Raw genomic sequence first — 17,452 nt, 5'->3', positions numbered from 1 at the left:
GTGTAATCTTTACGTGCCTTAACTAAAGCACTCCTTCTGCTGAGTCACCTCTAAATTATTTACACATTATTCACTTTGCGTGTTTTTAGGAATCCGCTAGCTTAGCGTAGCTACTAGCTCTTAGCCGATTTAGCATGGCGGCTTCTCCTGTCTCTCCCGCACTTTTCTGCTCTGGGTGTGAAATGTTTAGTTATTCCTCGGCGGCTTCTCCTGTCTCTCCCGCACTTTTCTGCTCTGGGTGTGAAATGTTTAGTTATTCCTCGGCCTCCTTTAGCAGTAATGGTACTTGTAATAAGTGTAGCTTATTCGTAGCTTTGGAGGCCAGGCTGGGCGAATTGGAGACTCGGCTCCGCACCGTGGAAAATTCTACAGCTAGCCAGGCCCCTGTAGTCGGTGCGGACCAAGGTAGCTTAGCCGCCGTTAGTTACCCCCTGGCAGATCCCGAGCAGCCGGGAAAGCAGGCCGACTGGGTGACTGTGAGGAGGAAGCGTAGCCCTAAACAGAAGCCCCATGTACACCGCCAACCCGTTCACATCTCTAACCGTTTTTCCCCACTCGACGACACACCCGCCGAGGATCAAACTCTGGTTATTGGCGACTCTGTTTTGAGAAATGTGAAGTTAGCGACACCAGCAACCATAGTCAATTGTCTTCCGGGGGCCAGAGCAGGCGACATTGAAGGAAATTTGAAACTGCTGGCTAAGGCTAAGCGTAAATTTGGTAAGATTGTAATTCACGTCGGCAGTAATGACACCTGGTTACGCCAATCGGAGGTCACTAAAATTAACATTAAATCGGTGTGTAACTTTGCAAAAACAATGTCGGACTCTGTAGTTTTCTCTGGGCCCCTCCCCAATCGGACCGGGAGTGACATGTTTAGCCGCATGTTCTCCTTGAATTGCTGGCTGTCTGAGTGGTGTCCAAAAAATGAGGTGGGCTTCATAGATAATTGGCAAAGCTTCTGGGGAAAACCTGGTCTTGTTAGGAAAGACGGCATCCATCCCACTTTGGATGGAGCAGCTCTCATTTCTAGAAATCTGGCCAATTTTCTTAAATCCTCCAAACCGTGACTATCCAGGGTTGGGACCAGGAAGCAGAGTTGTAGTCTTACACACCTCTCTGCAGCTTCTCTCCCCCTGCCATCCCCTCATTACCCCATCCCCGTAGAGACGGTGCCTGCTCCCAGACTGCCAATAACCAGCAAAAATCTATTTAAGCATAAAAATTCAAAAAGAAAAAATAATATAGCACCTTCAACTGCACCACAGACTAAAACAGTTAAATGTGGTCTATTAAACATTAGGTCTCTCTCTTCTAAGTCCCTGTTGGTAAATGATATAATAATTGATCAACATATTGATTTATTCTGCCTAACAGAAACCTGGTTACAGCAGGATGAATATGTTAGTTTAAATGAGTCAACACCCCCGAGTCACACTAACTGTCAGAATGCTCGTAGCACGGGCCGGGGCGGAGGATTAGCAGCAATCTTCCATTCCAGCTTATTAATTAATCAAAAACCCAGACAGAGCTTTAATTCATTTGAAAGCTTGTCTCTTAGTCTTGTCCATCCAAATTGGAAGTCCCAAAAACCAGTTTTATTTGTTATTATCTATCGTCCACCTGGTCGTTACTGTGAGTTTCTCTGTGAATTTTCAGACCTTTTGTCTGACTTAGTGCTTAGCTCAGATAAGATAATTATAGTGGGCGATTTTAACATCCACACAGATGCTGAGAATGACAGCCTCAACACTGCATTTAATCTATTATTAGACTCTATTGGCTTTGCTCAAAAAGTAAATGAGTCCACCCACCACTTTAATCATATCTTAGATCTTGTTCTGACTTATGGTATGGAAATAGAAGACTTAACAGTATTCCCTGAAAACTCCCTTCTGTCTGATCATTTCTTAACAACATTTACATTTACTCTGATGGACTACCCAGCAGTGGGGAATAAGTTTCATTACACTAGAAGTCTTTCAGAAAGCGCTGTAACTAGGTTTAAGGATATGATTCCTTCTTTATGTTCTCTAATGCCATATACCAACACAGTGCAGAGTAGCTACCTAAACTCTGTAAGGGAGATAGAGTATCTCGTCAATAGTTTACATCCTCATTGAAGACAACTTTGGATGCTGTAGCTCCTCTGAAAAAGAGAGCTTTAAATCAGAAGTGTCTGACTCCGTGGTATAACTCACAAACTCGTAGCTTAAAGCAGATAACCCGTAAGTTGGAGAGGAAATGGCGTCTCACTAATTTAGAAGATCTTCACTTAGCCTGGAAAAAGAGTCTGTTGCTCTATAAAAAAAGCCCTCCGTAAAGCTAGGACATCTTTCTACTCATCACTAATTGAAGAAAATAAGAACAACCCCAGGTTTCTTTTCAGCACTGTAGCCAGGCTGACAAAGAGTCAGAGCTCTATTGAGCTGAGTATTCCATTAACTTTAACTAGTAATGACTTCATGACTTTCTTTGCTAACAAAATTTTAACTATTAGAGAAAAAATTACTCATAACCATCCCAAAGACGTATCGTTATCTTTGGCTGCTTTCAGTGATGCCGGTATTTGGTTAGACTCTTTCTCTCCGATTGTTCTGTCTGAGTTATTTTCATTAGTTACTTCATCCAAACCATCAACATGTTTATTAGACCCCATTCCTACCAGGCTGCTCAAGGAAGCCCTACCATTATTTAATGCTTCAATCTTAAATATGATCAATCTATCTTTGTTAGTTGGCTATGTACCACAGGCTTTTAAGGTGGCAGTAATTAAACCATTACTTAAAAAGCCATCACTTGACCCAGCTATCTTAGCTAATTATAGGCCAATCTCCAACCTTCCTTTTCTCTCAAAAATTCTTGAAAGGGTAGTTGTAAAACAGCTAACTGATCATCTGCAGAGGAATGGTCTATTTGAAGAGTTTCAGTCAGGTTTTAGAATTCATCATAGTACAGAAACAGCATTAGTGAAGGTTACAAATGATCTTATGGCCTCGGACAGTGGACTCATCTCTGTGCTTGTTCTGTTAGACCTCAGTGCTGCTTTTGATACTGTTGACCATAAAATTTTATTACAGAGATTAGAGCATGCCATAGGTATTAAAGGCACTGCGCTGCGGTGGTTTGAATCATATTTGTCTAATAGATTACAATTTGTTCATGTAAATGGGGAATCCTCTTCACAGACTAAAGTTAATTATGGAGTTCCACAAGGTTCTGTGCTAGGACCAATTTTATTCACTTTATACATGCTTCCCTTAGGCAGTATTATTAGACGGTATTGCTTAAATTTTCATTGTTACGCAGATGATACCCAGCTTTATCTATCCATGAAGCCAGAGGACACACACCAATTAGCTAAACTGCAGGATTGTCTTACAGACATAAAGACATGGATGACCTCTAATTTCCTGCTTTTAAACTCAGATAAAACTGAAGTTATTGTACTTGGCCCCACAAATCTTAGAAACATGGTGTCTAACCAGATCCTTACTCTGGATGGCATTACCCTGACCTCTAGTAATACTGTGAGAAATCTTGGAGTCATTTTTGATCAGGATATGTCATTCAAAGCGCATATTAAACAAATATGTAGGACTGCTTTTTTGCATTTACGCAATATCTCTAAAATCAGAAAGGTCTTGTCTCAGAGTGATGCTGAAAAACTAATTCATGCATTTATTTCCTCTAGGCTGGACTATTGTAATTCATTATTATCAGGTTGTCCTAAAAGTTCCCTAAAAAGCCTTCAGTTAATTCAAAATGCTGCAGCTAGAGTACTGACGGGGACTAGAAGGAGAGAGCATATCTCACCCATATTGGCCTCTCTTCATTGGCTTCCTGTTAATTCTAGAATAGAATTTAAAATTCTTCTTCTTACTTATAAGGTTTTGAATAATCAGGTCCCATCTTATCTTAGGGACCTCGTAGTACCATATCACCCCAATAGAGCGCTTCGCTCTCAGACTGCAGGCTTACTTGTAGTTCCTAGGGTTTGTAAGAGTAGAATGGGAGGCAGAGCCTTCAGCTTTCAGGCTCCTCTCCTGTGGAACCAGCTCCCAATTCAGATCAGGGAGACAGACACCCTCTCTACTTTTAAGATTAGGCTTAAAACTTTCCTTTTTGCTAAAGCTTATAGTTAGGGCTGGATCAGGTGACCCTGAACCATCCCTTAGTTATGCTGCTATAGACGTAGACTGCTGGGGGGTTCCCATGATGCACTGTTTCTTTCTCTTTTTGCTCTGTATGCACCACTCTGCATTTAATCATTAGTGATCGATCTCTGCTCCCCTCCACAGCATGTCTTTTTCCTGGTTCTCTCCCTCAGCCCCAACCAGTCCCAGCAGAAGACTGCCCCTCCCTGAGCCTGGTTCTGCTGGAGGTTTCTTCCTGTTAAAAGGGAGTTTTTCCTTCCCACTGTAGCCAAGTGCTTGCTCACAGGGGGTCGTTTTGACCGTTGGGGTTTTACATAATTATTGTATGGCCTTGCCTTACAATATAAAGCGCCTTGGGGCAACTGTTTGTTGTGATTTGGCGCTATATAAAAAAATTGATTGATTGATTGAATTGACATACTACCCTGTAACATGATAACTAAGCATAATACATGATGCAAACTATTCCTTTTTAAAACCATATTCACTCAACTAATAATTTGCATCACTTTTTACCAAAACTGGAGCAACTAACTTTTGACCCCTGTACAAAATGAAACTGACCTTTGTCACCATTCTTTCTGTTTTTATCCCGTAACTCCGTAGAATTCATTCACAGATAGTCCAAACTATACCTTTTAGGAATCTTTATGATCAGGCAAATAATATGGAATATTTTTCAATATGATTGGAGCATTTTTTAATTTTGACTCTCTGTGTAATTCTTCAACTGACCCCTACCTGACCACCGATTGAAAATTCAAGTGGCCAATCAGGTTTTTCAAAAGAGGATTGTCTGAGGAGTATTTCTGCCGAATTTGATACTTTTATCACCATTTGCAGGATTCCCCTCTAAATATTCTCTTATCCACTGCACTATACAAAGCTGGTGTCTATCAATCAATCAATCAAATCACTTTATTTATCCCCATAGGGCAATTTTAAAAAGACATGACAGTAGCTTGGAAGACTTAAAACATAAATAAATAAATAAATAACATACACACAACCATCAACAATACACATTCCATGCAACCACTTTCAACAGCTAAAAAGGTTGGAGATGATAAAGTGCTTTTAAATAAAGTACTATTAAAATGTGCTTCAAGCATCAGTTTCAAGCCATGAGGGGGTTAAAGTTCAGCGTTAAAGAGGTTGACAGCCCTGGGGATGAAGGTTGTCTTTCTCCTCTGAGTCTGAAATCCTGGACGAACTCTGCGTCCTGAAGGGAGCCACTCAAACGCCGAAGAAAGCACATGGCTGGAGTCGTGTAATATTTTGCAAGCAGTTTTTACAGTCAGTTGATCACATAATGAGGTGAGAGACCGAACAGGTTGCCCAATGATTTTAGAGCAAACCTTGACCACATACAGCAAACGATTTCTGTTTTGCAGGGTGATGGAGTGGAACCAGGAAGTGAAAGAGAAGGTGATTACATTTTCAATGAATGCATAATAAAATGTAGTGAGAATGTCCTTGTTTACATTGAATGATTTCAGCTTTCTAAGAAGGTACTGTCTCCGGTGACATTTCTTGAGCAGTTCATCCATGTTAGGGGAGAACCTCAATGAATTGTCAAAGAGTGTCCTGAGGTATTTATATTCCTCCACTATCTCCACCGGCTCCTGATGGATAATGGTGGTGTCAGCCTCGCCTGGCTGTTTTTAATAGTTTTGGTGATTTGTCTTCAAATTTTAATTTACTCGTGTCCCACTTATTTATTTTCAAATTAGACATTGTGCCTCTTGTTTTTTTTCCTGTTTTTTTTTCCTTTACTCCCTACTGAACAACCATGGGATGCCCTTTATGCCCTTGGACTGCACAGAAATCACTTATATCTAGTATACTGTATATGGTGAGCTCATCGCTCTTGGCACCCGTTCCGTAACCAAAATTAAAACAGCTTGGGAGAGTGAGCTTGGTATTGAGATGACAAATCAAATGAGGCTTTTCAGGTTTCAAATCCCGCAAAACCTCGGAGAGGTCGCCGCGCTGCGAGATTTCAGTAAAATTGAGAACTGCATTGAGACGCTCTGATCACGCTTCACTTTAACCGCTGCACATGGACAACACAATTAACATCGCAACATAAAACTATTTTTATATTGTGCCTAAAACTCTTGTGAATATATTCTCTGGTTTTTTAGATGTTATTGCCTTTGTTTTATCTAAAATGCGATGTTAAAGATTTTATATATATATATATATATATATTTTATCACTGTTAAACATTTGTTCCTTTGTCTTTGTTCTGATTAAATGTTATTGAGCTGTTTTGCACCTGTCTTAACGTAACCCTGAGAATGTACTTGTTATTATTACACTGACAGCACAACCTTTGTTTCTGTAGCCACTAACGACTGGGAGTGAAGAGATGGAGGTTATTTTGACCTTATGCTGTACAAATGCTTACTGTTTTAAACAGGACACTCCAAGCTTTTGCAGAACAGATGATAAGTGCAACAGAAGAGCCTGCAAGAACGGGATGTGCTGACCTTTGATGATAAGATTAAAGGAAAGAAACTGTTTCTCCACGCAGCTGCACTTATTGACGCATGTGTTTGTTTTACTTGAAGAAACTTGTCATGCGTTCTTCCCCCCACCCCCCTTAGGACAAGTTTCACGCTGTGGGTAGGGTTTTCTAATAAAAAGAGTGAGCAGGCGCAGCAGTCCTTAGTGCTTTCAGTGGTACTACGTGTACGGACTGTTTGCACTCCTCGCGAGATAAATTTGACTTTCTGTCTCACTGGTGTTTTTTGACTCTGTTTGTCTTGTTAAAAGTTTTAAGAATGTTTGGAGGAGAAAATACCCAACATGCGAGAATCACAGGCTGTCTCTCCGTTATTTTCAGCGGGAGCTGCTGTGAGCTCCGCTCGCTTCCTTATGTCGTTCTCTGGGGAAGGTCTTGATTATTGTTCTTTACAACACTGTTTGTCCTCTTTGTTCCAGACTAATATATATAATATGTCTGAAATTTGGTTTGCGCTTATTAAATTCCACGCAGATTAAACGTAGCAGACACGGATTTTCTATTATAATTGTTTTAGCAAGTTTTCAGGGTATCATGCAGCAGTCTCTTATTAACGTGATGAAAAGTATAAAAAAAGACATTTTCGTAGTATAATATTCATTTACAATTGTCATCGTGTGGATTCTCTATGTTGTTTTGACTGCAGCAACTCTGGCACGCAAGGGATTATGGGATACGTGAAAACCCCGAATGGTGGGACAGGGCTGTGCTTAATATACACTCAGGCATATATTAAGCACAGGCGTATATTTCCTATACTCAATGGATTACATTTGCAATTGCGTAATTTTAATTTTTTTAAATTCATTCTCTCTTTCTTTTCAATCATTTGCCAATTTTGTGCAGAGACACTGTTCATGGTTTTGTTTGTTCTGTTCTGTAAAAAGGAAAAATTAAAGAATCTAATTTTGTTATTTTGATTTGACATTGTTTGTTCTCTTCAAAAAATAAAATAAAATTTGATTGTAGCTCTAATCCAAACATCCTTGTCACCAGGTTTCACTGGGTAATTCTGTTCTTTTCAGAAGTTTAACATGCATTTTTCCAAGATGATCAAAAAGTTAAAATGGAAAATACCCAACCTGAACTTTCAAATGCCAAATTTTTGAATAACTGATGAAATCTGATTTCAACTGTCAGACATACAATGTTTATTACACTAACTCACTGAGGCTTGTGATAGATCCATGGCTTCAAAAATCAGACTCATCTGGCTGGACATCTGGATGATCTCACCACTCATCAAGCATAACTATGGTGGACAAGTAATGAAAAACATCACACATACACAGCAAATGTGAAAAACAAAAATTACTAATTAATGTTTGTGCCTTTCTGAATTTATTGTACCTTTTTGTTGTCATCCAGCACAGTGTTCATGCTCTCAATCCATAGTGTATCTATGGGACCATCAAACACCACCCATTTGCGGTGTGGTGTATCTGCTGATGCAAACTCACGGAATGTATTAGCCACAATCCCGTCTGTCCACTAAGAATAGAAAAATTTAAGTATGAGAAGACAAACTACAAAAACTGCTTGCAAACTGTCTAAGGTACCGTATGAGTACACTAAAAACAAATGAATAGACAATTACATACAAAGTTATTGAAGACAGCGGTATACCTCATGGGAAACGAGATCAAACTGTCCAAAAAGCTGGCCCATTGTGATGGACTTTGGATTTAATGTTCTGAAGACAACCTTCTCTTCCTCGCCATACCCTTTCTTGTTCATGAGAGTCAATGTGTCAGCTAAAACATGGAGCACCTTTGTCTTGCCAGCAAACGGCTCCCCCACCAACATGAACCTGATCAAATAAATAAACTGACGCAACACCATTCTGCAAGATGTGAAAATGTCACAATCATGTGAAATAATAGTTTTATTTATTTTAATGAGTTTATTAATTATCACTTACCCATGTCTGACAATCATCATCTCATATGTCTGAATCATCTTCGCTAAGAAAACCTGCGTTGGTTGTACATTGTGACTTTTACAGCACTCTGTAGCAGCTTCCAGGAACAACTAAGAAAAGTATGAATAAATTAACAAATACACACCAACACCTAGACAATAAATGCTCTGCTGCATTTTATTGCATGTTATAATAAAGAGCAAATCATAAAATGAATACATCCAACCTGATAGTCAGCCTCAGGAAGATTGATTCCTGGGAACAAATCGCTGGTTATTCCATTAAAGAGTGGAATATCATGGGAAAGAAATTTGGGCTCATTAACATCTTTTATGGACCGGAGGAGCTGGGCATCACAAAGTGTTAAACCAAGTTAATATTAGCACAATATTATCACAAGCTTGAAATGAAGCTCACAATTACAATATACGTTTTACCAGTATGTCCTCATTCTCATCAGGAAACTTTAGCTTGAGGTGTCCTGCAGCCACAAGCACAGCTTTCACAGCCCTCATACCATAATCATAATGAAACTGGGAGGACAGCTGCTCTGAACAGAGTCTGTAAGTCATCACAATCTTGACTGACAGGGGTTTGGCATTGAGAAATCCACAGGAGTACAGAGAGATCTCGGCAATCAGTGCATAGTTAGGGACCATCATGGCCACTGTTCGGAATAAGACCTGCACAAGAACAAAGACACACAAAAAATGGTTAAGGTGGTAATAAAGTACAAAGACTGATAAGAAAGGCACTATCACTGCATGAAAATGGATCATTTAATGTTGAAAAACAATATAAATTATGTGGAAAGTTCACATCAATTATGGAGTTCCACTGAGTCCAGTGCTGCACTATTAGGATTAAAAAAGGATGCGCTAAATCTGTCACTCATTCAATAACCAGCTAGGACAAATAACTAACAACACCACAACCACCCACAAAAAGAAAAAAAAAAACAGCAAAATCTTAAAAGCATCCTAACCCTCCCCAACTCACCCAAAAATGAAATACGCGCAACTCAAATGACAATTCTCAGCAATCTGCATTATTAATTGGCAGACAAAACCAAAACAATTCAATTTCCACCCCCTCAAATGTATCAATATTTGATACGTTTACAAAACATATCAAATATTGATACATTTACAAAATCCAACATCTATAACTTTCCAGTTGAATCAGTAGTGTCTATTACAACCTTTAATTTTATATACAGTATCCTAATAAAAAGCAAGTATCATACTGTTTGCTTTCATTATAAATGTAAAATATAAAAATAATCCGATCAGCCACCATCGAGAGCTCGCTCAATGGTTGGCGAAGCCACAAACCAGAAATGGCACAAAAAACAGTTTGATGATATATACTGTACACAGATAGTGAAGAGCTTCGCTCATTAATGTCAGTCACACTGAACATATTAAATATGACAATGTACTACTCCCCCCAGAGTCCAAGCCCATAACCTCAACGTGGTGCAGGTGACGGCAAAGGTTGAAAGCTAGGCTACCACAAAGCTCTATTAATTCCTAAGGCTAATACAGCACTTTTACTAGTATCCAAAATCTAAATACATTTTTGGCAGAATGAAGTACTGTATTATAGTATATTATATTATTTTTCTTTGCAGTGTTATGCCATTTTCTACTGTAACAGATTTCATTTCAGCAAAACATTACAATAAAACACAGCATTACCTATAACAACTGTTTATTATTATTTTTTAATACTAGAATAACCAGTATGGACATATTCTGAATGTAGAAAACGTCAAAAATGGAAGAATAAATAGCTTCCTTCAGGTGGAAACAAATTCAGTAATACAGACTGTGGTGCATGTAAAATAAATAAATAAATCACAACTGACTTTGAGGTTATCCGGGAGTTCAGAGCGCCCTGCATAGCCAGGGTTCATTGTTATAGACACAAAGCAGTTAGGATTAAGCTTGAGTGTGGTCCCTTCAAAGTCAAAGTACTGCAACTTCTGCTCAATGGCTCTCTGGATGCAGAGAACCTGCTGGGCCACTACAGACAGCACTTCCAGTTCAATGCGATTGAATTCATCAAAACAAGCCCAGGCGCCAGATGATGCCAGACCTTTGAAAAACTGTAAGAGATTACATAAAAATTCATGTTAGCAAATCAAATCAATTTTATTTATATAGCACCAAATCACAACAAACAGTTGCTCCAAGCAAGCAAGATATGATGTGTAATACAAGTAAAATTTGCATTAGATTGCGATTATTAGTGTCAAAACATTTGCGAAGATCAAGGTGAAATTTCCATATTGTGTTACCTTTCCCATTGCAAGGTAATCCAGTCCATCAGAACAGTTGAAGACCACACACTGGACAGCAAGAGCTTTGGCCAGATCTTTGGTGGTCTCAGTTTTCCCTGTTCCAGCAGGACCCTCTGGAGCACCACCCAAATTAAGATAAAAAGCCCCGATCTGAAACAGAGGGAGAAGTTTGGAATTAACTGTTCAATGTTTACTATTTTAGTGAAACAAAGTACATTTTTATGTTTAAATATGGGATGCCAGGTATTTTACCAGGGTTCTGTAACATCTGTCAGTAAGTGGGGTGATCACCAGACGTGGTGAGTTCCCAAGGTATTCATAAGCATACTTGACATCACAGTTAATAATGCGAACACGAACATTGTCATTATTCCAGTAGTAACGGAGCTGAGCTAGCCACTGGAAGTCTGTTTCAGCTGATACGCCTACAAGAAAAAACAATGCCTTTGGAAATATTTGCTCTCAGAACACCATAAATGGGAATCTCCCATATAGGATAAAGTAAACCTGTGTATTACAAATATCACTTGTTTGATACCTTTCTCAATAAGCTCCATGACAACATCCCGAGCATGGACATCAATTGTCACCAGTGCTCCCAGTGTGATCCTTGTTTGTTTGGGCAGCTTTCCTCGAACCAGCTCCACAATGTCCTTCAACTGATTTTGAAGTTGCTGATAGTAGTTCGTTAAACCCTTATGGGGAGGAAAAAAAAAAAGCAAACACACAATGACTATGCCATGTGGACATTCTAAAAATAAACTATTTTTTTTTACTAAATATTTATTTCAATATACACTTACATTAGGTCCTGCTCCAATGGCTTCATGCACCTCCAATGTCCAGAAAATTTGAGATGTGCAGAGTACTACCTGTCCAGGCCACTCCTTAACCCACTGGCTTCGTGGGATTTCACCATAGGCCTGCCAGCAATATAAAATACAACTACTATTTCACTGTCCACTACATAAGATCTCCTGAAAGGTAAATGGTGCTGTAGGAAAATTGATTAAAAAAATACAACTTTTGTTAGAATACACAAATACAAATTTTAGGGCTCTTTCACACATAGTACAAATAAGTACAAATCAGGGCGAACCATGAAAACATCGAGCCGACAGACAGGCAGGCATGCACGATCTGTGGCGGTATTGTGCACACGACGGTGTCGTGAGCAGGAACACAGTGCGAGCAGCTGGGAGGTGGTGCACCACATCGCGCCGCTGATGTGGAGAAAAATAAAATAAAAACCAGCTGTATTAGTGAATATCACTGAGTTGATATAACAAATACATAAAAGGGGACGCAATACAGAACCCCGCTGTTAAATAACCATAGTTAAATAAAAAATAAATGCCACTCACGGGATTCAAACCTGTAAGCTCTGATTATCAGACAGAAACTTAACCACTGCACGACAATGTATTTTTAAAAAAAAGAGAAAATCAATGCCATAATAACTGACCAAACGGTGTTTGTTACAGCGTATTTCTGCTGATACATGACTGAAAGTGGCATATTTGTCACACTGTTGGCTTGTCATATGGTCCTGCGGTGCACTGCTCACAGAACACACGTGTCCTGTCAGACAGACATGACATTCAGATCGCCTGCTGCGTGTCCACGTGAACTGACAGTCCGTTCCAGCTGGAACAGCCTGTCAATGTGCGTGCTCTCCAGCCCGTTTCAAAAGCGATATATGTTTTTATGTATTTACCCGTGAGAACAGCAGGCACAGACATGCGCCTCATGGAGGAATGTTGTAAGTTCATGTCCTTCAAAACATGGTACGTGTTCTCCAGCTGGGACGTCCAGGTATGACTGGACACACCCCCGTCCGTTCAGCGCCCAGACGAACATGTCTCTGTGTTATGTGATCATTCATTTTTGTTATTTCTTATGTAACTGCATATGTAGGTATTGTCGTAATTATTTATATACCTGTCCTGGCGGTGGTTTCTATGTTTTTAAATGTGTGCAGTGAGCCGTCATCCAGCTGTCAGTGTGTCCCGATCAGGTGACAGGCACCTCCCCGTGCTGTGTGCGCTCAGACCTCGCTGTCTGGCCCCAATGTGATCAGATCTGTACATATAAGCATGCCACACTCGTGGGGACACTTAGACAAATTTCACATCCAGCCCGACAGTGATCTTCTGTAGACTGTTGTGTTAATGTAAGAGTGTAAATTGGATATGCTAATCATAAAACAAACATTTTGTGTTGTGTGGGCATAAAAGTTTGCAGTAATGCCAAGTTGAGACTTATTGGGTATTCCACCTAATGGGCGCTGTTGAGGCGAGAGAGGGGAGAGACGAGGAGAAGAAGAGGTGGTTAAGGCTGTGTGTGGAAGCTCAACAAAAGGAGTTATGAGAAAGACCCTAAACCTGTGTTGACTGCTATATTCCTTCACACACACCCACGTTGCTTACACAGGTGGCAGCAGTGGAATACCCAAGCCTTTTGAGAAAATTGCAGCCGATCTGACTGAACTGCCACTCACAGGCGGAGGTAATATGTACGTACTTGTTATAATGGACTACTTCATAAAGTATCTTAACCTGTATGCACTCCCTGACCAACAAGCAACTACTGTTAGTCCAGCAGTTAAGGGATAGAATCGTGCACTTTTTTACAAAAGTGCCAAACTTTGTCCAGAGACTCTTTAGGTTATATTAAGTCATGTCAAAGCGGGAGACATTTGATTTTAGCCCTGTATCCTGCTTTTTTTAAAAGGGTGTTTGCATGGTTATAATACAGTGTATATTCTGCTATTCATATCAAATCAAATCAATTTTATTTATATAGCGCCAAATCACAACAAACAGTCGCCCCAAGGCGCTTTATATTGTAAGGCAAAAGCCATACAATAATTACAGAAAAACCCCAATGGTCAAAACGACCCCCTATGAGCAAGCACTTGGCGACAGTGGGAAGGAAAACTCCCTTTTAACAGGAAGAAACCTCCAGCAGAACCAGGCTCAGGGAGGGGCAGTCTTCTGCTGGGACTGGTTGGGGCTGAGGGGAGAGAATCAAAAAAGACATGCTGTGGAAGAGAACAGAGATCAATCACCAATGATTAAAAGCAGAGTGGTGCATACAGAGCAAAAAGAGGTGAATAAAAAGAAACACTAGGTGCATCATGGGAAACCCCCCCAGCAGTTTAAGTCTATAGCAGCATAACTATGACAATACGATCATATGGTTATTATGTAGGGGGCCAGTGATCAAGATTGGACATTGTTAAGCTGTAGAGAATGGCTACTGCAACTAGTGCAAAGCTATACTGAGCTTATGTGATCATGTATTGTCCATCGTGCGGCGTCATACGTCGTACATCCTTATACATTAGCGGGGTGGTATGTATCAAAATGGAAAGAGGTACAGGACTCATTTCAGGTCTGTAGGGATCTTTAACAAGCATCTACCTCTGAGACATAAAATTAGGTCACTGTGATCTTCCTAGCATGAAAGCTGTAGAGAGTAGTTCATTAAAAATATTCATGAAACATTTGTGCATATCTAGGAAGTTTGCCAACCAGGTATTTACAATGTTTTCAGTTAAAAAATATGGTGATAATCATCTTAATACCAATAACATAAAATAATAATAACAATAATAATAATGGTTATGGCCATAAAAACAAAATTGATTTCTTGTAATTAATAAAAAAGCATTTCTTTCCGTTCAAACACTGTTGTTATTTTAATACTTTTGATTTTTATTAGGTTTCACAATTGATTATACAGACATTTCATAACAATTTCACAATGACAAAACAACATAACAGTCGGCTATTGTAACAATCTATCCGATGAATGATATAAACAGAAGTCAGGGATGAACATGAGCAAAAACTTAACAAGTTTTCTGAACAGTAATTTATATGACATTTGGAAGGAGCTTAAGATCAATCATTCATCAGATCCATGTAAATTAGGCCATTTCCCCCACCTTCTTACATAGAGATCTGGTTGTAGTCTAAGCATATATGTTAGTCTTTCCATCTTGCGAGTTTCTTCAAGTTTTCTCAGCCAATCTTCCAACGTTGGTGGATCTGGGTGAAGCCATTTTTGGGTAATCATTTTTTTGGCAGCAGCTCCCATCATTCTAATTAGATATCTGTCATTTTTTGTAATTTCCTCTGGGAGGTCTCCTAATAATAATGTCGACATGGGTTGCAACAATTCTAAATCCATAATCCGTTCAATTTCTAGTATGACACTGTTCCAAAATCCAGCAATTTTTGAGCAGGACCAAAAAATGTGGGTGTGTTTGGCCTCCATGTCCCCACAGTCTCTCCAACACTTAACAGCTCCCGAATTTCTCCTTTGTTGTTTTGGGGTTATGAAAAATCGGACCAAACATTTCCAACAAAATTCCCTCCAATAAGAACAACAAGAGGTAGACATTGCTGATTTACACATATTTTCCCATTGTTCATCTGAAATATTCTTATCTAGTTCTTTCTCCCATCTTCTTTTAATATAATCTGTTGATTTACGGTTGCCATTCAATAGACCTTGGTAGAGTTTAGAAATGATCGATTTGCATTGATTGTGGTATGTCTGTGTAGCCAAACGCATTATCTCATTATATTCTGTTATCTTCACCACTTTTGTAAGTAAGTATTGACGTAGCTGTAAGTACCTAAAAAAATCTGTTTTCTATATTAAATTTCTGTTGTAAATTTTGGAAACTCGGCATGGCATTCTTATTTAATAATTTACAGTATGCAGTTATACCTTTATAAGACCAGTTTTTAAATGTTGAGTCCATTTGGTTAGGTATGAACTCTGAGTCGAATGCAGCCCATCTTAAAACTCTTATCTGATCCCACATTTTTAATTTTTTCACCACCCCGAACCAAATCGATAATGTAAAAGAAACCAGCGGACTTAAATCTTTTTGACATGCCTCCGCCAATTTATAATCGCCAATCAAAGCTTGTATTGGAATATCTCCGTTTTTCCTTTCTATTTCTTTCCATCTAGCCTCATTTGTGTCATCACACCACAGTATAACTGCCCTAAGTTGGGCCGCAAGATAATAGTCGTGTAGGCTAGGAAGAGAAAGTCCTCCTTTTTCTTTTTTGATCTTCAGTGTACAGTATTTAACTCTAGGTCTGTGACCTTTCCAAATAAATCTGGATATTTGTTTATCCCACTCATGAAACTGCGATTGAGGAATTTTAACAGGTAATGACATAAATAAATATAATAACCTGGGCCGTATCGAGATCTTTATCACCTCTGTTCTTGCTCTAAGATCTAAAATATATGTTGTACATTGTGTGAGGTCTTCCTTAATCTTCCTATTTACATCATCATAGTTTTTCCTATATAAATCTCCTAAATTGTGAGTAAGCCATACTCCCAAGTATCTAATTGCTTTCTTAGACCAGTCTACTGTGATTCTATTTTTATTCTCTTTTGAAGGTGTATAGTTAAAAAAAAGTCATAATTTGGGTTTTACCTATATTTAGTTTATATCCTGAGTAACTACTAAATGTGTCTAATAGGTCTAAGAGGGCCCGAGTGGATTGTTCTGGATTCGAGAGGTATAAAAGAACATCATCTGCATATAGTGCTATTTTGTGTTCTCTTGAATTTATTTCTAAGCCTTGAATATTGCTATTTCCTCTTATAGCCTGGGCTAGTGGCTCTATATATAAAGCAAATAAAGTAGGAGATAATGGGCAGCCCTGACGAGTGGATCTCTCCAGCTTTATTCGGTCTGTTAAACGTCCATTTATCTTTATTCTTGCTGTGGGTGCTGAGTATAATGTTTTGATGCTATTCATTGAGCTTTCAGAAAAACCGAAACGTTTCAGAACTAAGAATAAATATTCCCAGCTAACACAGTCAAAAGGCTTTTTCAGCATCTAAACTAACCAGTACTGCTTTCTCTTTTTTTTTTGCCTGAATGTGGTGAATTATATGTAGAGAGCGTCTCATGTTATCCTGAGTTTGTCGACCAGTAACAAATCCGGTCTGATCTTCTTCAATCAATTCCAAAATAAATAAATTCAGTCTGTTGGATATTATTAGTGCATATAATTTATAATCTTGATTTAAAATTGATATTGGTCTATAGGAGCTGCACAGTGTTTTGTCCTTGCCTTCCTTAGGTATAACTGTGATAATCGCCTCTGACCATGAAGGTGGTATAGTCATTTTCTTTAGTGTCCAGTTCAGTGATTTTAATAATACCGGTAATAATTCTTCTTCAAACATTTTATACCACTCGGCTGGCAGGCCATCTGTACCTGGTGTTTTATTATTTTTTAGTTTTCTCAACATCATTTTCAGCTCCTTCTTGTCAATTGGTTTAATTAAACTTTCATTCTGCTTTTCTCCAATTGATGGTAAGTCTAATGAATTTACAAATGTTTTAACCTCTTCTAAATTTCTTTGTTCGGGCTGTGTATATAACATTTTGTAATAAGTTTGAAATGCTTTATCTATTCCTTCAAGGTTGTTTTCTAATTTCCCTGTGCTGGGATCTACTATTGTGTGTATTGACTGTTGCATTTGTTTTT

At 38.9% G+C, this 17,452-nt stretch overlaps 1 protein-coding gene across 1 annotated transcript in view; it reads right to left on the bottom strand.

Moving 5' to 3' along the window:
- dnah12 (dynein, axonemal, heavy chain 12) overlaps positions 1 to 17,452 on the bottom strand; it is a 184,148-nt gene that overhangs the window by 106,625 nt on the left and 60,071 nt on the right. The window contains exons 23-33 of the mRNA XM_034172638.1: positions 11,717 to 11,836; positions 11,452 to 11,608; positions 11,166 to 11,338; positions 10,911 to 11,063; positions 10,479 to 10,718; positions 9,046 to 9,291; positions 8,835 to 8,954; positions 8,609 to 8,718; positions 8,314 to 8,497; positions 8,038 to 8,178; positions 7,856 to 7,939 (exon numbers count right to left, since the gene is read on the bottom strand). Of these exons, the coding sequence (XP_034028529.1) occupies positions 7,856 to 7,939; positions 8,038 to 8,178; positions 8,314 to 8,497; positions 8,609 to 8,718; positions 8,835 to 8,954; positions 9,046 to 9,291; positions 10,479 to 10,718; positions 10,911 to 11,063; positions 11,166 to 11,338; positions 11,452 to 11,608; positions 11,717 to 11,836 (1,728 nt within the window). The remainder of the gene's footprint in view (positions 1 to 7,855; positions 7,940 to 8,037; positions 8,179 to 8,313; positions 8,498 to 8,608; positions 8,719 to 8,834; positions 8,955 to 9,045; positions 9,292 to 10,478; positions 10,719 to 10,910; positions 11,064 to 11,165; positions 11,339 to 11,451; positions 11,609 to 11,716; positions 11,837 to 17,452) is intronic.

Source organism: Thalassophryne amazonica, chromosome 6, assembly GCF_902500255.1.
Source record: "Thalassophryne amazonica chromosome 6, fThaAma1.1, whole genome shotgun sequence".
Taxonomy (NCBI): Eukaryota; Metazoa; Chordata; class Actinopteri; order Batrachoidiformes; family Batrachoididae; genus Thalassophryne; species Thalassophryne amazonica.
The sequence above is the reverse complement of the archived record's forward strand: the minus strand, read 5'-3'. Positions and strand labels throughout refer to the sequence as shown.